This window comes from Choloepus didactylus, chromosome 3, assembly GCF_015220235.1.
Source record: "Choloepus didactylus isolate mChoDid1 chromosome 3, mChoDid1.pri, whole genome shotgun sequence".
Taxonomy (NCBI): domain Eukaryota; kingdom Metazoa; phylum Chordata; class Mammalia; order Pilosa; family Megalonychidae; genus Choloepus; species Choloepus didactylus.
The window spans coordinates 93,385,416-93,412,221 of NC_051309.1; the positions used below are offsets into that span (position 1 = coordinate 93,385,416).

General features: G+C 35.5%; 1 protein-coding gene across 1 annotated transcript in view; it reads left to right on the forward strand.

The window, feature by feature from the left end:
* Nucleotides 1-26,806, forward strand: part of PTPN13 (protein tyrosine phosphatase non-receptor type 13) — a 239,306-nt gene that overhangs the window by 165,033 nt on the left and 47,467 nt on the right. The window contains 9 exon segments of the mRNA XM_037830204.1: nt 6,267-6,429; nt 10,927-11,344; nt 11,488-11,585; nt 13,196-13,252; nt 20,763-20,852; nt 21,192-21,299; nt 21,480-21,611; nt 24,561-25,027; nt 26,248-26,379. Coding sequence (XP_037686132.1) covers nt 6,267-6,429; nt 10,927-11,344; nt 11,488-11,585; nt 13,196-13,252; nt 20,763-20,852; nt 21,192-21,299; nt 21,480-21,611; nt 24,561-25,027; nt 26,248-26,379 — 1,665 coding nt within the window.

Sequence of the window (26,806 nt, forward strand, 5' to 3'; positions counted from 1 at the left end):
GTAAGCTTTTGACCCTACCATTGAGTAGGGGGTAATATGTCTTAATATTATTTAACACTTTTTTCTTAGTTGCAGAAATATTACTAAGACTTTGCTTATTTATAGTTTTCCCAGGAGCTGATTTTAAAAAGACTATTATACATTCCACTGGTTATGTGCTCAATTAACTTCAGTTAAATAGCAACCAAGTTTACTTCTCTGTTAAGTCAGAAATTGTTCTGGGTTAGTAACTTCTCACATGAGGCACCATCCCACCTCTTGCCCCCACCAATATGTGTAAGAAAGATAATTATCCTAACTCCACTGAACCTTGTCTAGCTCAATAGTAGAGTCCTTACAGCAGCTGTATTTGAACCTCAGTGGTCCAGAGAGTTACTAGATTTTATGAACTACTCCCAGGACTTTCTGCTGTTTTAGGTTTCAGTGTATATTCTCTATAGGTATAAAGTTAGAAATGTGAGTTTTAGAAAATAATTTTCTTGTGGAAGATAGTGAGCTATAAAGGCATATTTTGATTTTGAACATAGTTACGATATCTGAACATTGAAGCACCATTGGTATACTGTAGAGGTGAATCAAAAGTATGTTCAGTTATTCAATTTCCTCATGCTATTCAGAGACTACTAATAACTTTAGCTCATATTGTGGCTGAAATACAGTCTCTCCAGAGCAGTGTCAATAAGGATATCAGGGTCCTGGCTAAATCTGGAAAATCTTCAACCAAGAATACTTTGAGATCAGTTCTAGACTTGGAGGTTTATCATTATTGGTTTTCTCTGAAACCTAGAGGTACTACTAAGATTGCCAGATAACATGTCATTCTTTCAGGAAGGCTCAGAACTCCCTCATCTTACACAAATTGCCAAGACCAAAACATTATCTGGGATTAATTTACCTTCCCCAGTGGAAATGCTGGCAGGGCAAATATCCTGGAAGAAACCTTTAGGTTAATGCAACACAAATCCAGTTTGTACGACTTTTGAGAAGGCAACGAGCCAGATAATCATACCGTATTCAGCTCTGTCATTTGCCAGCCAGCCCTGCCACATATAGATCTAGTTCTGATCTACCTCATTTTTAAAGATCTCCAATAATAGACCACATTCCCATGCAAACTATTCTTGTGTTTACCAACACTGGTTTATCCTGAACTTCTCTTTCTAACACGGATCTTTCTTTTTTTTTAACCCTCCTTTTTTTCTTCTAACTTCTGAGAAGGTGGACGTCACCTTTCAGCCTTCTCATCTCCCACAACTCAGTTACCTCCAGCACATTTCTTGTACAATCTACAAGTTAACACTTAAAGAGAATCAAATATTCTTATAATTTGTTTGAAACCTGTTCATCTTTCTTAGATCTTTAATCATTTGTAATATCACTTTTCATAATTGTTGCTCATCTCCAACCTATCTCTTTTGCAACTTTTTGTGTGTGACATACCCCTCTTTCCTGTCTTGAGGTTGTTTTATTATAGATACCAATCGGTAGCTCTTTTAACTGATACTCTAAGGGGTGTCTGTCTTTCATATTAATCGTTCAGTCAATGAGAGAGCTTTATGACTGTGGAATTCATTGTCTTTGCTAATTACTTAACAGTGGTTACGTTGTACACTTATTAGGGAAAAAATGCCCCAACTAGTTGAATAGTTACTGGGTATACCACCAGTAATCAAGATACTAGCTTGGTGCTACTGTATCTTTTTTTTTTTTAATGTTATTTAAATTTGTTTATTGATATATTGTATTATCAATTTTTGTGACCATTCTCAGGATAGTGTAAGAAGAAAGAATTCAAAATTCAATATGAATTTATTAATTCTATTCTATTAACTTAAGTTTTACTATTTTTACATTTAATATTAATATAGCTATTATTTTTCTGCTAATACTGTTTGCATAAGGTCTATGCTCTGGCCTTAGTATTGCCAATACAGCTTTTATTTATTTTTATTTTTCCACAATTTTGATTTACTCACATTGTTATTTTGCTTGTTATACCTATTCTTTTTTTTTTTTTTAATTCAGTTTTATTAAGATACATTCACATACCATACAGTCTTCCATGGTGTACAATCAACTATTCACAGTACCATCATAAATTTTTTTGTACACCAGCTGCTTTTTATTATGGAGTTTCAGAAACCTTTCACAAGATGGTAAAAAAAAAGAAAAAAAAAAAAACCAAAAATCTTTACATCCACACCTAATGTTTTATCGAGCTTCCCTTCTATGTGATGGATTGCTTTTCTCTTGCTGCTTTCAGAATTCTCTCTTTGTCTTTGACATTGGACAATCTGATGACTAAGTGTCTTTGAGAAGGTCTATTGGGTTCTATTCTGTTTGGAGTATGCTGTATTTCTTGATTCTGTAATTTTAGGTCTTTCATAAAAGTTGGGAAATTTTCAGTGAATATTTCTTCTATTATTCTTTCTGCCCCTTCTCCTTTCTCCTCCTTCTGAGACACCCATAACACATATATTCATGTGCTTCATGTTGTCATTCAGCTCCCTAAGACCCTGCTCATATTTTTCCATTCTTTTCCCTATCTGTTCTTTTGGGTGTATGATTTCAAATGTCCTGTTTTCCAGTTCACAGATTCTTCTGTCTCTTCAAATTTACTGTCATATGTCTCCATTGTGTTTTTCATCTCTTCTGTTGTGCCTTTCATTCCCATAAGTTCTGCAATTTGGTTTTGAAGTTTACAAATTCTTCTTTATGGCCATCCAGTGTCTTCTTTATATCCTTCATCCCTTTTGCCACTTTTTCCTTCAGCTCGCTGATTTGGTTTAGGAGATTTTTTTGAACATCTTTAATTAGTTGTTTCAATTCCTGTATCTCAGTTGAACTGTTAGTTTGTTCCTTTGGCTGGTCCATATTTTTGTGTTTCCTAGTATGGCTCATTATTTTTAGCTGTTTAGGCATCTGATTTTCTTAATTAGTTTATTCTAGAGCTTGTTTTCACTCTTTTACTTAGGGTTTTCTTTTTGGTTGGCTTTGTTCTCTATCTGTTCTTTGGCATTCAGTTCAACTTTTTCTAGACCTCTAACATAGCTTCTGTTTAGTTGGCCAGAATTTTTCACCTCTTATTTTTCTTGTTTTTGCCCTGCCTCTATATAACCTTTTTGTTAGAGGATCTCCCCAGATATAGTCAACCCCAGTCAGATTTTCCCAGTTCAGACAGGCCTGATTCTCAGGAGGATGGTATGAAGTTTCCCTGAGAGTCAGACCCTGAAGGTGGTCAGACCCTCCTGTGAAGCCTCTAGACTCTGTGCTTTTCCTATCCTATCCAGCAGGTGGCACTTGTCAGCCCACAACTCCCCACCAGTACAACGAGGTGCCACAGGTGCCTTTAATTCTCTGCAGACCCTGTCCTTGCCGAGGGTGTGGCTGACTCAAACTGGTTTCTGTTTCCCAGCCTCTGGGGTCTGAATTTTTTGAAGAGGGCTGCCACTTGAGCTGTACCACTACCCCCTTTTCTTTAGGGAACCGTCGCCCCCACTAGATTGATTGCTTTGTCTCTCAGACCTATCTTAGCTCTGCCATTGCCTGGGTCCAGAGGCCAGTTGCAAATATCTGAGGCTTTCTTTAATGAGCAACTTAAAATAGTTATTTCAAAAAGAAAGAAAGAAAGGAAGGGAGGGAGGGAAGGAAGGGAGGGAAGGAAGGAAGGAAGGGAGGGAGGGAAAGAAAGAAAAGAAAAAGAAATCCCTTTTCAAGGTCTTTCCCCAGCCCCCTAGTTTTGTTCATCCCAGTATAGACTATTAAAGATACACCCTCTAGGTTTTTATCTCTTTCACGTGAATAGTTACTCTGAGACAACTTGAATTCTGCCCTTGCCCAAGGCAGTGCTGAAGCAGAAGCTCTGATGGGCTATTGAAAAGCAAAAAGATAAAGAATGGAAGAGCAAGAAAAGAAAAGAGAAAAGAATACCTTTTCAGAGCTGTACCACAGCTCCTCAGGTTTGCAGAGGGGAGTTGGTACCCATTTCTGTGTGTCCCTTTTCCTTGGAGCCCAGCCGTTTTCCATGATTCTGAACACCTTGTCATGGCCCAAGAGGGCTTTTGTAGCCCAAGGACTAAAGAAAGCACCAGACACGTTCTGAGATATGAGCTTTTATTACAGGGCTTACCTACAGGGTGGGGAAGTCGAGTCATGTTGCCCTGAAATCAGGAGCTTCTCTGAATGGATTCAGGAGCTTCTCTGAATGGCCGCCAGTTCAGAGCACAACGTGGAAATAGTCCGCACTTTGGGGGGCTGAACAAGCTGGTTATAAGAGCTCGACATTCCAATGGGTATGAGAGCATAAGGCAGGAGCGGGGTCATGCAACACAGGGAGGGGTTGATGGTAATCAACAGGGAGGAGGGGAGGATTATTGAGATAACAGTATCTCAGGGAGTCTCAGGGAGGAGGTAGTTTCAGGTATAGATTACAGTTAGCATCTGATATTACAAGGAGAATAGGTCAAACCTCAGCTGTCCTCGGTCAAGCAAACTGCTCCGTGCAGTTTTCAAGACACTTGGGGGCCACGGGCTCCCACACACCTCCAACTCCAAACGTCTCTCTCTCTCTCTCTCTCTCTCTCTCTCTCTCTCTCTCTCTCTCTCTTTTTTACTGTTGTTAGCTCTGCCTCCTCTTTGCCAGACTGATTGTTCCCAGTTTCTTTCATGACTGCTCTCAGTTTATCTGTGCTTGGAGCTTTTATTCAGCAGTCCAAGTTTGTTAATTAATTCTGCAATTGGGGCTGGGTTGAGCCCCCACTCCTTGCTCCCAGCACAGATTATTTCTTTTTCCCATCAGGGAACCAGCTCCAAGATAGTCTGCCATGCCTTGGGGGGGAGGGTCAAAAAAAGCTTACAGTTTTTCGCTGCAAACTCAGCCAATCCATGTGTTCTAGACTGGTGTACTATGTGCGACTGGTCACAGAAGACCCCAAAAAGGCTGTTTCATACAGTCCCTGGCTGTTTACCGGCTGCCCTAGAGGAGTAACTAAATTTTACACCTCACCACTCTGCCGTCTTGCCCTGCCTCTGCTACTATATCTTTAACTCCTTTCTAACAGTTCCCAATTTCCTTATTTAACAAAGGGAGACAGGTTTAATCCCAGAGATTTCATTAGCAACAATATCTAACTGGCACTTAACACTCTTGTTTTGTTTTTATTGCATTATTGTATTTATTTTTATAGCTGGATTTGTTTATGACAAAGTAATGGTTTATGGTTGTGATGTAACTTATTGTTAGTAAACTTATGTAAGAAAAAATCAATTAAAATTAATAAATAAGAAAGAACAAAAGTTATGAATATGGCATTTATGTGATTGAAGTTTAAGGAATACTCTGTTATTGTATCTTTTGTGAGCCTAAAAATCTGACTTTTTCTATGCCTATTTGTGAAATTGGAGTAAAGGCAAGGGACATGAAGAGAGAAAATTTTGCACAGTGTTAAGTCAGAAGCTAGAGTAGAATCTAATCAGATTCGAGCAATTCTCCAGTGACATTAGTCTTAGATACCTGGTGTGTTGAATACTAGTCTTCAAGGCATCTGGGTGACCTGCAATCCTCACCACTTAAGTCACAATTCATTTTGGGATACCCTCTTACACAAGAGACATCCGTTTTCCAAGAAATGTCAGTGACAAAAACTGATTTATGTTTCTCCTCCTTTCCCTGAAAGTAATGAGAATCACTGTCTCTAAATATTGATGTGTATCATCTCTCAACCCAGCAGAGATATGTTATCCAGTGCCTCTCATTTCCACATTTTCTTCTACTGCCCACGGAAGATTGTATCCAGTCTTCAAGCCACCCAAATTCTACTTGACTGAATGACAACTTCTATCATTATATGTTAATAAAATAATTCTTGTTAAACTTCAGTTTATTTATGCAAGGGAGTAAAAAAACAAATATTTTTTGCCCGTTTCTTTTTCAAACAGTTTTGGCACTGGTAAAACATCACAGTCCACTCCACAGAGCAGTAATAGCATTAAAGGGAACCATATTTTCCTTGCTGGTGGCTTGTATACAGTCTGCTCTAGGCTACAATTTCTGAAGTGGCAAATAGTATTGATTTCTTTTATTCCCTGAATTGTGATTATACAGGAATATATTTTTCTATATTTATTTTACATGTAGGTCAAGAAACAGTGATTCCTAAAAATGTGAAATATAAATAATGTCTCTACTTATTAATGCTTGCAGAATTTGGTCATGTAAAAAACATCATAGGTAAACATCCTAATTATTATCCTGATTAATATTGTAGAAAAAGAAAATCACACTGCAAAATACATCAGATGGAATAAAACATGCCTTCCAGACGGACAACAGTAAGGTGTGCCAGTACCTGCTGCACCTCTGCTCTTCCCAGCATAAGTTCCAGCTGCAGATGAGAGCACGACAGAGCAACCAAGATGCCCAGGATATTGGTAAGGAGAAGCAGTCCACTTCATACAATTCCAGGGTATATGCATGATTTTTGTCACAAATTTTAAAAGATTATGTGGATGAAAAATGGTTATGAAGTATATAGATGTTAATTGACTCAGTCACGTTTTTAAAGGTGTCACAAATGAAGCTAAGATTTCAAGTTAGTGTTCATTTTGAAAACAGCATCCCAGGAGATCAGTCAGGAGTACTGTTGAAATGTCTATTTTGTGATTAGCTACAGGCTAGCTGACATAAATAGTATAAAAGCGTAAGTCATGTTCTCTACCCATAGTAAACTTATATACTATTTGGGAAGGTAAGACCAGCATACATGAAACAGTAATACCCAATAGAGAGCTAAACTTTTAATAATAGGAAATTATCTCATAGAGATTATATTATGTATATTATAACAGGAGAGGGAGATCAAAGCCTAGAGTAATTGAGAAGTGGCACTTGAATTGGAGTTTGAAGGACAAAAATAATTTAAGTAAGTTGAAGGGAAATGGAAGGGCTTTCCAAATGAAAGAACATGGGAAACAAGGTGGGGTGGAGGAGAGGTGGAGTATGCAGCCCATAACATTGAAGATATACATTTATGGGGCTTTGTGGGTGGAGCTTTACCACCTGTTAGTTTTACTTGGATGCATCTCTGCTCTGAAATTGAGATGAATCACTACAATACCCAGTATAAATAGTCAGAGTGGTTTCAGTTTCTTCTGAAAACAAGTCAGCTTCTGAAACTAATAGAGCTCTGAAAAATATTAGTCAGAACTGAAATCTTTAAAGCTTACTCTGCAAGACCACAGAGATTGTTATACAGAATCCAGCTCAGTATAGTATGTTCTTACAGACAAGTAAAATACTCTTGAGAAGTCTCGTTTGAAAAAAAAAAAAAAAAGCATTCAAATAGACTGATGACCTTGTGCAACAGAACCCTATGAATTCTCTATCTGAACTTTCTCACATTCTGAAATCTTAATATTTTCTCCTTAGGATCAGACTGTGAGTGATGGAAACCCTATGAATATATGTTTCTCAAACCTTTCAGAATCAAGATGGGGCTGTATGTTTATTAAAAATGAAGATTCCAGGAACCTCCCTGGAACTCAGAGAATCACAATCTTTGGGAATTGGGTCCTGGAGGAATCTGCATTTTAACAGGCTTTCCTCAGTAATGATTTTTATGCATGCTAAAATATGATAACCACCTCTGTAAAGTAATCTCATTATTCCTTTTCTTTCCCTGCTTTGCTCTGCTAAAAATTTTGTATGCTCTTAATGTATTTTCAAAGTGTAGTGAAATAGTAGAACTACTAGAGCTGTCAGCATATACCTACTTGGAACGACATTCTATAGTACAAATCCGAGTTGAACAATTGATGTGATATAGTATGGGATAGTGAAAAGAGTCAGAAGACAAAAGTATGACACCAGCCTTTCATCCTTAACATTTCTTATCCTGAAGAACAATACAGTATAGTAGTGAAGAGCAAAAGCTCTGGAGCAAGACTGCCAGATTTCAAATCCTGGTCCACTACAGATAAGCCTTGAAACCTTGGGCAAGTTACTTAAATGCTCTGCCTTGATTTCCCCATCTGTAAAATGATTATCATAATGATGATGCCTACATTATACCTACATTATGATTATCATAATGATGATGCCTACATTTTTTATTTGAAGCACTTAGAAAAGTACCCAATACAGAATATTCAATAAATATTCGTTATTATTAGCTTCACCATCGACATTGTTTTTACCACTATTTTTACTACTTTTATGATTACTTCTTTTTCTTCTTCTGCTACTATGACTGCTATTACTACTACTACTACTACTAGATGAATGACCTTAGGACTGTAACTGACTTTTGGAAATCTGCTTTCTTCATCCACGAAATGGGGATGCTCACAGGTTTGCCCCTAGGATCACAATAGTTACGTATCCTTGAACTTATGTATCCTTGAACTTATATGTGAAAGTACTTTAAATTTAAGTAAATTAAATTGTTTTTACCTACATCTTTTTCCAATTTTTTTAAACTTGCAAAATAATTATTTCCTGCTTAGAATTGGCTTAGAAATAGCTATATGCATACTTTATTTCTCTGTGACAAGTGAAAATAATTGGTGTCATCTGTAGGAGGTTGATTGCCTGACAAATGTATGCTACTTCTTTAGAGTCATGGAATACTAAAGCTAGAAGGACCCTTAGAGGCCGTTAAGTTCAAAATTTTGTTGATAAGCAAACAAGTTCAGAGAAGACAAGTCTCATGCCTCTCCTCATAGCTAGTTAGATGTCAAACGAGGCTGGATCCCTGATCTCTTCATTCCTGATCCAGTATTCTTTCTATTTGGTGAGTTTTAAAGAGCTAATTTGCATGGAATCAGCTTTACTAAAATTAATAATCATTTATTGGACACTTACTATTTGAAAGGCATAGTGCTAGGTGATGTTGGATAACAAAAACAAATGAAGTCCCTTTCCTTAAAAAACCATACAATTAAGTTGAGGGTTTGAGGAAGTACAAAATGGTACAAGGGAGTGAGGTTGGGAAGTGTGGATTGCAGCCTGAGTGTGGAACTTAAAGCCTTTGAGTTCAAATTTGAAACATTGGTATTAGGACATAAGTTTATTTTAATGTTCTTTCCCATACTGATGGTTTGTGCTGGTGTCCTTTCTGGTTAAAAAGCAGTAGACAGACCAGATAGGTGGACGGTTTATGATGCCATTCCATGGATGTATGCATTATTTGAAGTCATACCCAGGAGTGGACTATGAATGGAATTGAATAGTATAATCCCTAATATGTTCACGATTCAGAAGTAGCCTAAACCAAACTGATTGCTCGTATTCCTACCAAAGTTTGGCTTACATTGTCCATAAGGGTGAAGGAATCTTGGGTGTAACGGCATTTCCTGGTAATTGAATCTCTCTGATACTCAGTTTTGCTTCTTTGATTGAAAGCTGCTCCCAAAATAAAATAATAAAAATGGTGTTCTCGGAGCTAATAAAACTCCGTATTTTATTAAAGGTGATTCCAGGAATTTTAAACAAAGGTCTTTTTTTAGTATCATGTTTTAACTTGGTGTCTGCATGTACTTCAGAGAAAGAACATTGATGGTTAAATTTTCCTGGTGGCAATGAGAAGTGATTATTAGTTAAAACTTCCTGTTTGAACAAGGAAATGTATTCCTACCTGTATTCCTACCTGTTTCTACCCAAGATGAAATATTGGTTATTAATACTCCTAGGAATTAGAAGAGAGATGAAACAGAATCTAAAAAGATATGTCATGATCATTTGACATTTTCTTTTTAAAAGGAAGTTTCTCCAGCAGTTTAACATAATGGTTAAGCTATATTCCTTACAGAGTGCAATACAGAGATGGGGACGTGGGTCACTAATGCACCGACAACTAAATTTGAAACCCTGTGCCTCTGGTCTTTTATTTACATGAAAAGATTTTGGCCAATCTAAAATTCTGTGATGCAGTGCTTCCTGTTATAACCTCAGATCTTCCAATACTGCTGTGACAAGGGTTTCCACAAATTAGAATAGCCAAGCACTTGGTATAAATTATCGCTAAATGTAGCCTCTAGACGAAGACTTTAGAAGTGTCTTTAGAAGTGTATTTAGTAGTGAAAGAAATTTAAGCGTAAAGAGATTTCCCATCTCCCTGATCATGCTATGTGACAGAAACTTAAAAATGAGAGAAGTAGTATTTGATTCTTGAGCGGCTCTTGTGCCTCACTTAAATCATGAAATCACCAAGGTGGGAAGGTGGGATTGTCATACTAGTGAAAGAACAAAAAACAAAACAAAACAAAAAGTTTGCTGTAAGCTTTTCTTTTGTAACTGCTTTATTGAGATATAATTCACACACCATGCAATTCACCCTTTTAAAGTGTACAATTCAATGATTTTTTAGTATATATCCAGATATGCAACCATCACTATAGTCTGCTTTAAGTTTTTAAAAAGTATAATAGTCAAGATCTTTTTCTCTGGGCAAAACTTTCCTTGATCAGCTTCTTTTTCAGGCATGTGTTCACCATGCTGGTCCATCCAGGTTTCTTCTCTCCCTCTCCCCATCCTTGCTTTGCTGATACTTTAGCAGAGGCACTACCAGGGTTGAAAATCTCTTTATCAAATGTCAATTCCATTTCTAAGTGAAACCCATAATTGGGAATTTTGGGTCAGCAAGCCTGAACTCCCAAACATTTAGACACAAGAGAATCTTTAGATGAAACAGGAAATGATGACAAGGCTGTGGCTGTAAGAAAGCTAAAAGGATGGAGAGATGGTAGGAAAACCAGGACCTTCAACCCTCCTTTTTAAAATCTGTGATTGCCAAACTTTTGAAAGCTGCCTGTTATGCTGGCAATCAAAAAGATTAAAACCTGCATGCTCTATTTCATTTAATAAAGTAACTCTTCTCATAAAGGCACTGGAGTGTTCCTATCATGTAAAGCAATCCTATTTCCTTGTAGAGAGAGCTTCGTTTAGGAGCCTGAATCTCCAAGCAGAGTCCGTTAGAGGATTTAATGTGGGACGAGCAATCAGCACTGGCAGTCTGGCCAGCAGCACACTGAACAAACTTGCCGTTCGACCTTTGTCAGTTCAAGCTGAGATTCTGAAGAGGCTATCCTGCTCAGAGCTGTCGCTTTATCAGCCATTGCAAAACAGTTCAAAAGAGAAGAGTGACAAAGCTTCATGGGAGGAAAAGCCTAGAGGGATGAGTAAATCATACCATGATCTCAGTCAGGCCTCTGTCTCTCCTCATCGGAAAAATGTCATTGTTAACAAGGAATCCCCACCACAAACCATTGAGGAGTTGGTGGGAGGACCAGTCCACCAGATGGCAAGAGCTGATACAGAATCTTTGGCAGGATTCACAAAACTTAATAAGTAAGAACATTGTTAACTAACCCAAATTACAGATTTGTAATTCTACATCTCATACGTTTGTTTTTGTTTAGACGTTTAATTATTTTCAACATTTTTTTTTTCACATTGACACTTCCCCCTCCTACCTTCCTTTTCCCCTTTAGTTCAAAGTCTGTTGCAAGTTTAAATAGAAGTCCTGAAAAGAGGAAACATGAATCAGACTCCTCATCCTTTGAAGACCCTGGTCAAGCATATGTTATAGGTCAGCAAAAACAAGTTTATGTTCTTTATCCCATACCTCATACTCATAATGAAAAGTGAACTAGGTAATGTCAATTACCAAGTCTTCATTTTTGGTTCTTTATATCCTAATAGACAAAATTTGTTTGTGAATAACAAATTTTAGGCTACTTAAAATACATCAAATCAAATCAAATTGATTTAACAATTTTTTTAGCTTCCTGTAACAATTATTGTTTAGCTTCCTCTTTGTCACAGTAGCCATGACTTCAAACTGAGGGAACCCAGACAGTCTTGTACCAGAGCTTTGGATTGCCTTCCTTTGAGTTTTCCTTACAAGCCACATAAGTGGACCCCAGTAATGCTAGTATTTTTTGAAGAAAGGTTTATTTAGGGTGCTACCCATGAACAGGATTTTCTCTAAAATCTTAGATAAGTTTACAATTCTTATGAAATATGTTATGGTTAACAGGTAGAAATTCTTAGTTGATTAGAGTTTCTTCAGATTCTCCCAGCCAGCTGAGGCCTATAGTATAGAATAATGTGTTTATATATACACATACATACTGTGTTATCAAATAGTTAAGGTTTCCTTTTGCCATATGTACTTTTAAAGGGAAATGCAATGGCCATCTTTCAGAAAAGTAGATAGTTAAGCACATAGGTCTAGGCTACTACTCAAGATAGGAAATAGCTGGGAAGACAAAAGAGAAACAAAGACATGCTCTTCCGCTGTTTTTTTGTGTTTTTTTTTTGTTTGTTTGTTTTGTTTTGTTTTGTTTTGTTTTTTTACCAAATAATACCACTTAACTCTCTCCTTGGGTCTAAAGATTAAATAATTTAACCTTAATTCCACAAAGTAAAAAAGTATTTTTCACTCTGTAATTAGATAGGATGTATGTGGGGTAAATGAAGTCAAAAGAGAACTTTCCATGATAGTTGACAAATGTTTATGGGGAGCAACATTACTTTATCAGTGTAGGCTACCACAACATCCCGAAGAATATAACCACATCTATTTCAGTTGAATCCGTTTTTTAAAAATTTAAACAGATAAACAGCAAGATTCCATCCTGTGTGTATCTCTGTGTGTTGAAAATAGCCTAAGAAGAGATTCATTCAATCTTTTAGGAGATACTCTTCAAAATATGTTTACATATAATAGGATCTCTCATTGATTCTAAGCTATTTCCATTAGGAAGCCTTGGGTATTCATGAAAATCCATCATATCAAAAGTAGCATGGTAGATACTTCATAGAAAAACCTAGATTAAATAAAACTCACCCATAAAAGAGAATTTATTTTCTGCATTTGATTTTTGATTAAAATTCACCATTTTTATTTATATTTTTTTAACATGAACAAATGCTTTTAAAACTCATTTGTTTATTCATTTCGTATTTGTCAGAAACAATACATTTGTTTAAATTTATTCTGCAAAACAATATGCTTAACTTGAACATTAAAAATAGTTAATATGCCCATTCTGGGAAGATTTATTTTTCCTAGTGTAAATAAATGTTGCTGCCTTAATGTTTTACTAATTCTTATGAACTTGTCAGAAGAAATTACTTCTTTATCTAGTATCTGAGCATTTTATAAAATGTCTAATAATTTAATTTATACCACAGGAATGACTATGCATAGTTCTGGAAATTCTTCATCCCAAGGGCCCTTAAAAGAAAATGGTAGGTTTACAAAATGTGGTCCCCCTCATTTCCATCATATCTTTTCTCCTTTCTTCTGCGTTATGAGATGGTCCTGGACTTAATAAGGAAGAGTTTTCAATTCCATACCAAAGATTTTAGGCCTTACTTTGGAGTCAAAAGAGAGATGTAATTTTCAGCATTGAAGCAATGTGATGTGTGACCTGTGATTTAGGCTGTCAAATGAACTACAGAAATGGCAGATTAGAGATCAGGACATTAATTGAGAAGTTAATATAGTGGTTCAGATGAGAAACAATTTTGATCAAAAATGATAGTGGGCAGTTATTTTAAAGGCATGCTTGAGCTGAATCTTAAAAGGAGGGTTTATTCAGGTAGAATGGTAGAGATGAGCATCCCCGATCGGGGCATAACATGATCAGAGTCATGGAGACATGAGAGAAGATAACAGATACAGCGAATTACATGAGTATTAAACTAATTAGAGGTATGGGGGCTGAGGAGGGCAGCAATGAAAACTAAGTAGAGACCAGATTATTAAACAGCTTTAAATCTTATCCTGAAGAGTATGAGGAGAATTTGAAGAATTTACTTGTTGAGATTTATATTTTAGAAGGAGTCTGAGAGGAATCCAAGTTTTAGGAAGTAGTCCAGAAATGTGCAGCGAATTGAAAGTCCATGGATTCAAATTTATAAAGTACTTTAATATACATTATCTGAGTTGACCTTTGTAACAATTTTCATATGTTGAAAAGAAAGTTTTATTACTACTATATAATATTTGCTTCCCAAACTGTTTCAGGGTCTTATCCTCAGACTCCTAAAATTGAAATAATCAAAAGCCTGATGAGAAAGAAGCAAATATGGCTAATCAAAAGCATTAGTATGAAAGTATTAATATAGTTAAAATTGATGAAGCCTTAAGTTTCATTCTAGTATTCTTGATAGCTAAGGCAAAAAGGAAGGCATGAACCTAGTATATGTGTGTTTGGGCAGTGGCGTGGGGACTGGGAGTGTACACAGGACTCAGACAGCAGGAGAGAGGGTCAGAATAGCCAGCTCCCTACGAGGAAGGCATGTCGTGTGTTTGTCATACTTTCTGATCTTCACCAATTCCTCCTTCTGCCATCACTCAGCTCAAAGGCCAGCCAACGTCTTTGTGAAGGATCTTCATTTCCCCTGCCCCACTACTGGTAGAGCCCATGGCTCCTTCCTATGCACTCCAGTACCTGGGGCCATGGTTTGTTTCTGGATGTGCCTATCTCCTCTGCAGAGATGTGGGCTCCTTCAGAGTCAGGTTAGTCTCTAATCCAGCTTGGCACATCCTGGCACTTAGCCCGGGACACAGCAAGTGCTGAGTTGGGTAGAAGTAATGGAGCTGGCAAGCTCAAAGCATACAGTGTGATAGGCTGCAGATGAACTAGAGAAAGCCTGGAAGCCAGAACAAGTGATTAAAGGGGCAGGGGAAGCAGAGGAGGGGCCCCACATTCTCAAGTGTATATATGAAATTACTGTTTTTTTAGGTCAAAAGCTGTCAAATATCAGAGTGCTATTTGTGTAATTCTCAGTCTCTTAATAGAAATGCATATATTAATTCTTTAGGAGAGGAAAATTTTTTTTGGAAGTAAAATTGTTTCCAAAAGGAAACAATGCAGACCATGTCTTAAACAGCTTCTAACAAATGAAAAAAAAATTTCATCTCATTTATTTTTTAATATTTCATTCCCCCCAAAATCCAAGGGCATATCATTAAAGAATAATTGTGAACTTGTACTTGGGTCAGTGTTAAGACCCTAGTATATAGCTTTCTGATGATTAAACTTCTTACGTGGACTTAATTCAGAATACCTGGATACCTAGAATAGCTTAGTTATCAACATGTCCTAAAGATACTAATTATTGGCTAACAATTGAGTGCTTTTTATGTACCAAACACTGTTTTAAGCACTTTACATTTATTTCTCATTTAATTCCCACAGCAATCCTGCGAGATGGGTGCTAATGTTATTCTCTTTGAGAAAACAAAAGCATAGAGAGATTGAGTTGGGTACAAGGGATGGAGCTAGCAAGTGCAGGAGCCATGATTTCAAAGCAGGCCATCTGCTTTTAGGGCCCACACTCTCCACCACTCTTTAGACTGCTTCCCTAGCATAATAATGCCTAATTTGTTTTAGGTATTATTTCTCTCAGCTAAACCTTTGAAAGTAGCTCGATAATAATCTATTCAAGGATGAGAATCTGAAATAATCTATTCAAGGATGAGAATTAGAGTCTGATGGAAAAGAACATGAATTTACATTGAATACCAAATAAGCATGTGCAGGGTAGTTTTTCTATTAAAACCTTAAAGCCTTATCTCCCCACCTGCCCCCTACAGAGGAAGGGCCAATCCACCTTGGTGTAGAGATGTGCCCCAGTCAGCTTGATTTAGTGCTCTTTGAGAATCTCATGTTTTTCACATAATAGAGCATGACAGAAATATTTTTCTAAATAAGGTAACTGAGGATGAAAAAAGTTAAATTACTTGCCCTTGAGTCAAATATAGGACTTCTCACTCTAATTTCTGTGTTCTTGCTGACCAATATGATTAGATTAAAATTAGAATTGAATAGCAGTTAATATTGAATTATTCATCACTTAATACAAGGACTGAGGCATGAAATTCAGTCTTGCTTTTTATGGCCTACAGAGGTTCTTAAAGAATGTGAATTTGAAAGAGAAAATAAAATTTAAAAGTTATAAGTTGTCTAATCTCTCACTTTGAAACAAAGACATGGAAAGGATTCCAATTCTTTAACTGATGACCAAAAAAAGTTGCTCAACCTTTTAAAAAGCACACTTCTGACAATACTCAGTAAAATCAAACTATGTAAAAATTATACAAGAATTATGTAAAATTGGTTTTTAATGTTTCTTCTTTTAATGTTTCAGTATTACTATAGAACAGTTGAAGAGTAGCCTTTAGTTTAGCCCTTCATTTGTCCCATTGCTTCCTGAAGTATCCAAACCACAAAATACATGCTAGCATTTTATGGAGTCAAACCCAGGGCTCTTACACAAACAAAATGTAAAAACAAAACCTCTTATTAAGGGGTTATTTTGGTGCAGGGTAACACCTAGGTGCAGATGCTGAAGTAAATTTTTCTCCTATATTAAAATTAATCATTGTCTATATGAATAATCTTAATTCCACATAATAAAATATTACACAAGTAGAAATAAGGTTTTAAAACACACTTTGTTTAGTCATATGCCAAGGACCAGTAAAATTTTAAAAGCTAGTGTTTTTTTTCCTAAAGTTTGATCAGAATACATATATAATTGAAAATGATAATAAAAATAAAAGTCCAAAGTACTCATAAAGATGGAGCAGATATGGGAATTAACCAGAAGAAAAGATAGAGACAACTACATTGAGGACAAAAAGAAACTTGAACATTTATCCAAGCCAAGCCTTTTCATTTTATGGATGAGTTAAATGAATCCCAGAAATGTTATGTGGCCACAGTCCACTTAGCTAATTAGTGGTGGTACAGAAATGAAATTCAAATTTCAGTGATGACCTCCACTACCTGACTCTTGAGCAGCAATCATATTAGGTGGTATAACAATGAGGAAAGCCTCTCTGTTTTTATACCGGTCTGATACTACTAACCCATCATTCTCAGGGCCTGTGATTTGAGGGTCTTTTTCATTAGAGAGCATCATGGATATATCCAGAGCCCTTCTACCTGTATCCCAGCTCCTCTTAGAATCTGTGTCATGGAGCTGCCTGATAGTTGACCAAGGTCTAACCAAGAAAATTATTTTTTTTTTGCCCCCACCTCCAAAATTGTTGACTCAGATTGTTATATAGCTTTGGCCTCGTTAGAATCATGCTCTTACTAGGAAGGTCAATTAGTTCTCTCATAGACGATATTTCCATCATTAATATTAGTACAGCTATTCTAGTACATGGTATCCACATGAACATTATGAGAGATAAGCAAAGAAACATTGGTGCACCAGTCTCTCGTGCATAGAGGTTATACGTTTAATTTCTAAATTATTCATCTAAAAACTCTTCTTAAAGTATTTCCTAAATAAACATTGGGAATCATCAGCATCCATTAAAGAACTAAAAATTTAAATCCAAGGTTCTTTCTCACTTTAAAATCATTGTTGCAAAATATTCTATGGTCACCAAGTATATTTAATGGGAAAAGGAAAATCTTTTAACAATTTGAAAACAGGTACTCCTTTGAATATTATTTTTTTTTCCATATAGTAATGAAAATAACTCAGAAATATCTTGGTACTTGAAATATCTAGCTGCCTTAATTTCAAGACTCATAAATTCTCTTCAGTCCTCATGGAATTCTATAAATACCTTTAATTTTACTAGAATTGTTATGTACACTAAACACACAAATATTTCATACTCCCACTTTAAAAAAAAAATTTTGAGCATCTACTATGGGAAGAGAATATCAAGACAAATAGAAACTCAGCACACTCACAGCACTGTTTCATAACATGTAGCTGCGTGCTAACACCCTTCTTTCTGCCCCAATGTTAATACAAGTCAGTTCATCCCATCAATGCTGGGGGAAGACTTGGGGGAGGGGTGTAAAAAAAAGCACCCTGTTAGAAAGAGTGGCTTGGCAAAACTTCCCTTTCCAGTCAAGTATTCAGCTTCCCCCTACTCAAATCTTGTGCTCGAGCTAAGCTGATTTTATGATATTTCCACAGAACACTTTCTGCCCTTTTGCCATCTCAGCTTTTGCTAATGCCTTACTTGTTGTTCTATAACCATCTCCATGTTCCGCTAATTAAAATACTACCCAGCATCCTTGAAGTCTTCTCCTTTACTTCCAGCATGAAGAAGCCTCACCTCAATGAAGCACTTCTTAGGAACTCACTTACAGATTTCACTCACGCCTTGGAATGCAGTTAGTTTGTTGAAAGTCTTAACATTCTGTTTAGTAGTAAGGTTGGATTTTTGCTCACGTTTACTATGCTAGCAGCTTCCAAATACCTTATCTCATGCTTTTTCCTCAAGGAGCCTAGTGAGGGGTTTTAACAGGAAAATTGCTTAGTAAGCATTTGAAGGATAGAAGAATAATTCAATGAATGAATGAATGGATGAATAAAGACTCAAATCTTAATGGTGAATTCTTGGATATAGAGAGTTTACGCTGTTGCTTCTCATTAGGTAAATACAATAAACACAAAAATATTTCTGTATATATTATATACGTATATACACATGCGTATATAGTATAACCATTCCTCTTAGTACGTATGTTGGATATGAAGATAAAGAAAATGACATTCTTATTCTTTGAAAGAATACCTATGACATTAAGAATATTGACCAGTCTTATAATTGAAGATACTAATGCTCTGTATAAAGTAAATGGACTTTATTTTCACAATGGTGACAAAAGTTTACATTTAAAACCTAGCAAGGTGAAGTACCTTTCTATCCTTAGTTGGGCTTAGGAAGGGAGGAAGTCCAAAGTCATTATTCTCCCCAAGATATTTTCTCTTGTTGCTTCTTTCATTTTTATTCTATATATACTGCCTGGGAATTTGACTTCCTGGAATCTTCATGCCTTTGGACTGTCAAGTGCCATAGAGTAGTGACTTTCATCAGCATCCAAGGAACCTAATTCCTGGAGCGTTACTGACTTAAATCTGGGGAAAATATGGAAATTCAAAACAGTCATCTTTTAATCAGTTTACAAAGCACTTTGCACTTACCTGTTCCCTCTTATTGCCTCACCAGTTGTGGGCACATATACCTTATACTGATTTCAATTCCTGATCTCACCCTTTGTTTTATTTTATTTTGTAGTTTTTGTTTTGTTTTATTTTGTGTTTGGCTCTAGCTTAAAATGAGAGCTAATTTTCTGTTTTCAGACAAAATATCTAGTACATTTAGATAATCTCATTCTAAGCATTAAATAATTGATGGGCTTTTTGCTTAGGACATCCTAATATATAAGGCACCTCACCCTATTGTCCAATGATGAGTTTTATGATCTCATTTACAAATTCATTAGAAGTACTGAATTATTCCCACTCACTGATTATAACTATTTCGTCAAAGGGAAACAACAGAATAGGGGTGCATATACTACAGGGAGCTAGCAAAGTTGCACTAAAATGGTGCTGAAAGGACAAGGTTAATGTCAGTTCACTCCTGAGGGAATAATTGTTACTGTTTTCTGAAACTAAAGGAGTTTATTTCTAGAATATTGAATTATCATGGTCACATCATTTAAGCATTAGTACATGTGTAACAAAATTACTATTTCTGCAGCACATTAATACAATTTTAAATCCATAGATGATCATATGTTGACAGATATGGAAATGAGGGTTGTGTTTTTGGTGATTTGTTTGGGACAAAAATGCATCGGAAGGCTTAAGGAAATTCTGATTTACTGCTTAGTGAAGCTATAATTTCTAATTTTTAGGAAGCTTCCATATTCTTGAGAACTATATAGAGTTGACTTTGAAGATTAGTTTTCAAAAATATCTTTCTGATGGTGTTGAACTCATTCACAACTACTATCACCACCTTCGTACACAGACCAGTTTCAGCGATCAACTTACAATTAACATTAAGAAGTGTGTATGTGTTTAATGCTTGGTTTGTGAAGTAGATGAATGAGCTTTAATAATATGGCAGTTAAATGGATATTTATTGGTTTAATAAAGGAGATATTTGTGAATGATTGGCTTATTTAAATTTTTTTAAAACCGTAAGTGGAAGTAAGAAAAAATAAATTCTAATTCCAATGCTGACATCCATTCAATTTATTTAACTAGCATTTATGAAGTTCTGACTTAAGACATTTTGCTGGGCAGTAAGACTAGCTGTAATGTTGAACAAGTCATGAACTGTTATTCCTCATCCACAAAACTATGGTTTAAAATGTCTGTATCTACCTCATGTGACTGTTCCACACACAAAATGAGAAATGAATGAAAATCCTTTGAGAACAGAATGTGCTAGATAAATCATTATTAATGGAGTTTTTATACAACAGATCCACTTTCTTCTTGTTGCTCTTTTACTCTAGAAACTATCATGAATATTTTACTCAAATAAAAATTTCTACCAGTTATTAGAGGGAAGCTCCTAATGTATTGAACATTGCCAAATTCAAGGAGTCAACTATGATGTAACAGAAACATGGAATCAGAAAACCTAAGTTTTTAAGTGTCAGTTCTTTCCTGTACTAGCTGAATAAACCTGCTCAAATCATTTAACCTCCTGAGATTTATTTACTTGTTTGTAACTAAAATATACTTATTTCACAAGGAATTTATCAGGAATAAATGTGATCACGTTTAGTAATCTATAAAGCACTATAAAAATATAAGATGATAGCAATAGCAGTAACATTAAAATATATATTTTAAGTCACTGAGCAATCTATTAATAAGCCTTGTTAACATTTAAATTGAAAAAAGCTGACGATCTTACTGCCTGAACATGTTATGTTTATTTTACTTTAAAATTATACATTTCCAATAGATGTGCTATACAAAAGATGGAGCATAGTATCTTCTCCAGAAAGGGAGATCACCTTGGTGAACCTGAAAAAAGATGCAAAATATGGCTTAGGTAAGTCACTGAAAGATTCTTGAAGGGTTGTAAGAATTCAAAGAGGAAAAGTCGATAGCGCTGAGGCACCAACCTGCTTCTGATCAAGATACTGGCTGCCCACTAACAATCCCACACCCCATCATCCCACCCACCCAGTCAGGAAATGCCAAAGTTGAAGTGCCAACAAGCGATAATTTCACATCAACCAAATTTAAGATAGTTCCATCTCACATGTGTTACCTGTTAATCATATTTGATCTTGGGAGTCTCCATAGTTCTTTTTTATTAAGCTGGCTAATTATTAGTCGTTGAAAACACCAGTATCATCAAGATTTTTTTTAATGTGATATTTCATAGGATTTCAAATTATTGGTGGGGAGAAGATGGGAAGACTGGATCTAGGTATATTTATCAGTTCAATTACCCCTGGAGGACCAGCTGACTTGGATGGATGCTTAAAGCCAGGTACTTTACATTTTGGTAATTTCCAAAGTGTTTATTGTCAGGCATGATTTGCACAGATGGCAAAAGTGGGTCTTAGGCAAAGAAAAAATGAGAGGGAATGACGATTTCCAGGAGTTAGCATGAATTTCTCTTTGCTGTTAGATACTAGACTGTTTATGGTCAATTTATGTATTTTTACAGGAGACCGTTTAATATCTGTGAATAGTGTGAGTCTGGAAGGGGTCAGCCACCATGCTGCAATTGAAATTCTGCAAAATGCACCTGAAGATGTGACACTTGTTATCTCTCAGCCAAAAGAAAAGATATCCAAAGGTAATGTGAATATCTCAATTACGTATTCTATTCTACTTTTTACTAGAGCGTCATTACATTGGCCTAATAAAATGGATTTATGTTTCTTCCCTTCTTTCTGACAATTCAGTATGTGTAGTTCAGATTGTTTTAATTTTATGTATCAGTATAGCTTTTCATTTATCACTTCCAAGTTTTTCTGTTTTGTTCCTCCTTAGTAATATATGCACAAAATTATTTCATTCTGCAAAATTTATGTGACTGAAGTAAATTTTGAGCACTTGGAATGTTCCATCACTTCTTAGATCAAATCAGAAATAGGATTCTTTATCATTGCATAATTAATGTAGTTATGTAATAATTACCTATGGAGTTCTATCCTGAAAACAACAACAGCAAACCAGAGATTTAAAAACAGGATCATATTATTTTGCAAACCAGAGATTTAAAAACAAGATCGTATTATTTTGTCTCATAATCCCTACCATGAGCATGCTGTGGGAAAAAAGGCACTGGACAAAAATCAGAGAACCTGAGTTTATTTCTTGCCTATGCTACTTATTAGCTGTATGACTTAAGTCCTCTTGAGCCACAGTTCCTTCTGTAAAGAGAAGACAGTGATCTCTGACCTGCTCTGTTTGCCTTACAGAGTTCTTAGGAGGATCAAGTGGTGGGACAGTGTTTGTGAAAGAAATACACACAGCATATGGGAGCAATAGGGAGAGCTTCAGTGTCAGGTCATCAAAATTCAGATTCTTTCTCTACTGCTTAACTGTATACCTTGAGCAAATCATTTGAATTTTCTAAGCCTCTCTCTGCTCATGTATCAAATAGTGAATATGAAAGTGCCTTTCTTACAGATTATAAAAATTAAATGCATGTAAGAATTAATTAGCACATTGTCTGACAGAGATTAAGCACTCAAATGTTAAGTTTTAACTCTCTTAACTAATAGTTTTTTTTTAAACTTTTAAGTGTTAGTTATATGTACTGTACTTTCTTCCCAAAGATACTAGGAAATAAATAAATGAACCGGTGAAAATTAGCTGAAAATCATATTTAAATAATGAATTTCAGGCATAACTTTAAACACTATGATAAATCAGAAAACTGAAAAAATATATACATCACATTTCACGCAGTATTTTATGACATAAAAATTTCTTAAATTTTACACAGTTGAGTCATTTGGTTAATTTTGTTTCCAATCGATATTTTATAGAAAATTCATTCATTTTTTTTTCTAACAAATATTTATTGAGTGCCTATGATGTACGAGACACAGACCTCTTTTGCCCTTGTGGCACTTGTACTTTATCAGGTGAGACATGTGTTGGACAACTAACTAGACAAGTAAATCTTTAATTATAACTATATTATAAAAAATCCATGGTGCCAAGAGAGCACGTAACAGGAAAACCTTACCCAGTATGGGGATCAGTGAAGGCTTCTCTTCCCTGCAGAGCTTTAGGTATTTATTTTTTAGTATCCATTCTCAATAAAAGTTGAAAGCATGATGTTAAAGTATAATTCTGCAAAATTGTTTCTTTAGAAAGCTACATGAATCTTATCATGATATGTAGCTATACTGTAGTATCACTTGAAAAGAGGTAAACTTGGAGAACCTAGAATAATATATAATCAGTAGGTACCCCAAGCTCTCCCTTCCAATTATCAATCACCAAAGAAGAAAGCTTTAATTTTCCTTTTTGTTTGTTAATTTTTTAAAAGTTATAGAATGTACACTAGTTGATTTTAAATAAATCTATTTATACAGAAACCTATGGAGTAAAAACTAAAAGTCTCTTCATCCCATCACATTTCATACAATATGTTATAACATAAACATTTCTTAAATTTTTCACAAATGAGTCACTTGGTGGTTGCTTTTATTCACTAAATACTGCATACATAGATAATATTTAAATATATATATAAATAATATTTGAAGTGGTTTGTTTTTTATTGTGAGCAAACAGAACAGATAGAAGAGAGAGAGAATTCACCACCACTGCCCACAAGGACCTCAAAATCTAATTGTAGTCCAGTCATCTTAAGCAAAGGAAGATGACTGCCACTGAATGTGTCATATCTTACCTCTGAGTTTCTGGCAACCAAGATGAAAAAAAAAAGTGGATTATTGGTTTCCACTACTTAACCATTATTTTAGCAAAAGCAGCACATGAATTCAGAAGAAACTCATTTTGCCCCTGAGCAAAGCTTTGTGTTTTTTTGTTCCATAGAATTTTTGTTGTTGTTGTTCTCTTTCTCATTGACTTGTAAAAACTCTTTGTATATTAGGGATATTAACCCTTTAATTTTTTTGTTTGTTTTTTTTTGTTCTTGTTGCAAATGTTTTCTCTCCAGTTGCTCGTTACTCTTTTAATTTTTCCCTTGGTGTCACTTACTTAACAAAACTTAATTTCTTATAAAAAAAAATCTGTAATTCTTTTTCATATATCTCCCATGGTTTGTCTTCTTTAGGAAAGCATTTCTTAAGTGGCTTTTGATAGGAACTATGTATAAGGAATTTGGAATTGCCTTTCTTGTAATTACTTGGAGTATAAAAATTACAGTCTGATAGGGCAATATAAAACAAGTATACAAATAACTGTTAAATAGGGATCAAGGAGGTTTTGGAGGAACCTGATTTAGGAAATCAGAAAAATTTCACAGAGGAGACTTATTTGAAATGGGCCTTGGAGAATGGAAATGGGACATTATGGCAAAGAAGGTACATATTTCAGTAAACATTGCCGAAAGAACAAGTAAAGAAGGAACAAAGGTAGCAGAAAAAATCCAGCATTTACTGGGTCTCTGCCATGGTTCCAGGCCCTGAGTCAGGTGCTTTGCATGTGTTATCATGTATAAAATCCTCCCAACAGCCTTCAGGGAAAATTGTGTATGTGTGCAAATATACACATGTATGATGCTAACTGGTCATTCTCATTGATGGATTTTAACTTTTAGTGCCTTCTACTCCTTTGCGTCTTGCCAATGGAATGAAAAACTACATGAAGAAGGCTTCCTACATGCAAGACAGTGCTATAGATTCTTCTTCTGAGGATCATCACTGGCCACATGGTACCCTGAGGCACATCTCAGAGAACTCCTTTGGGCTTCCTGGAGGCTTGCGGGAAGGAAGCCTGAGTTCACAAGATTCCAGGACTGAGAGTGTCAGCCTCTCCCAAAGCCAGGTCAATGGTTTCTTTACCAGCCACACAGGGGACCGAACCTGGCAGGAATCACAGCATGGAAGCCCTCCTCCATCCATAATAGCCACAGCTACTGAGAAAAAGAGGACTTCTACTGACAGTAGCCAAAGCAAAGCTAAAAAAACAGGCATTTCTGATGTGCCGGATTGTTCTGACCGTGGTGATTCGGACATGGATGAAGCCACTTACTCTGGCAGCCAGGATCATCAAACGCCAAAAAAGGCATAGTTCAATTTTAATCTTTTTTTAATTTATTTATTTTTAAAAGTGAACAACAATAAAAATATTACAGAGTAAAATAATTATTTTAAACTACTTACATTATTCTGTAAAGGAGAAATAGTTTTTATCTTCCGCCACTAACTGCTACTGCGTTTGATGCTGACTTTCAGAGAAATTAGAAGCTTTGAATACTAACTCTAAAATGGCTATTATTCTGAGAACTTGCTACCTGATTACATTAAGGAGAGAATAATCAGATTATGATTGTTTGTTTACAAGTTACTTATCTATTAATTATTAAATATTTCTATAAATAAGAGAACTTTAATATCTGAAAAGCAAATAGTTCTTGAATAGTTCTTATAATGGGCAGTTGACTTTACTATTGTAACCTAAATTCTCCCGAAGTTCTAAATTAACAAATGAAATGTTTCCTAGAAAAGTTTCCTGGAAATTATATAAATTGAAACTCACATTCACAAGCAGTTGTAGAAAGAAACTTTATGCCCTTTGTTCTCTGAAAAATCAACATTCCTAGCAAGAGAATTCTGTCCTTATAAATGTGGCTTAGCTACTATTCATATATAGTCATTCACTTAGATGGCAGTTACTTTTCAGCTTCATTGGCATAATATTAAGAAAGAAAACTGTCAGGATTTTTATTTTTCTGTTCTTAACGTAAGTTAATGTAAGCAATGTATCTTAAATTTGGAAAATACGAAGACTTTTCATGCAATAAATCTGAATGAAAGTTTCTTAAGGCATTCTTACATTTGCATTATCTATGTTTATATTGGATTAGTAAACATAAGCAGAGTAAACATGAAGACTACCCATCTTAGAAGCCCAGTTAAAAGCTACTGCTTGATATATATTGATTTTAAAAGGATATGGAAATTCCAAATTTGGGAGTATAAAACACATTGGACAAGGATTATATAAAAGCCAAGTTCAAACTGGATTCGAGGCTTCTCTCTGCTGTAGCTAGCTGTTTCACCTGAAACAAGCACTTTGATCTCTTGTCCTCAATTTATTCAACCGTAAAATGTGAAGGCTGTGAACTAGATGATCTCTGAAATCTCTTCCAACTCTCATGTACTCTGAATCCACTGTCCCTTAATATCTTGGTTTTTTAAATTTTTCCAAAAAACACATATTGGTCTTCCAGTAATAATTCATTTTGACTCTAACAAGAAATCCTTTTTTTTTTCTTTGTTAAGGAATCTTCCTCCACAATGAACACATCCAACAAAATGAATTTTAAAACTTTTTCTTCATCACCTCCAAAACCTGGAGATATGTTTGAGGTTGAACTGGCTAAAAATGATAACAGCTTGGGGATAAGTGTCACGGTACTGTTTGACAAGGTTTTCAAATGTTTTCTGTTCTCCATTTTCAACCAGCCAACTTACCAACTGAATCATTTTGCTTCAAAGGGACACTTGTCAGATATTTCCAAAATTAAAAAATTGAATCACATCTTAAAACTTTTAATTAAATGTACTATCCACTTCTTCCTGTGGTTTTAAAAAAATTAGATAAATACTACCTTTCCCCTCTTAGATTTCATACTTCCTTAATCTGATTATAAACCTACAAAGACAGTGTTAAGTTTGCTGTATCCTCACTTTCTGTCTACTGGTTTTACTGATTACTGAGGGAGATGTGTTGAATTCTCCAACTATAATATAGATTTTGCTATTCAAAAAAATAAATAAAACCTGCAAAATATAAAATGTCTATGTTTCACATACATTTGACACTTCTGCATGAACATGG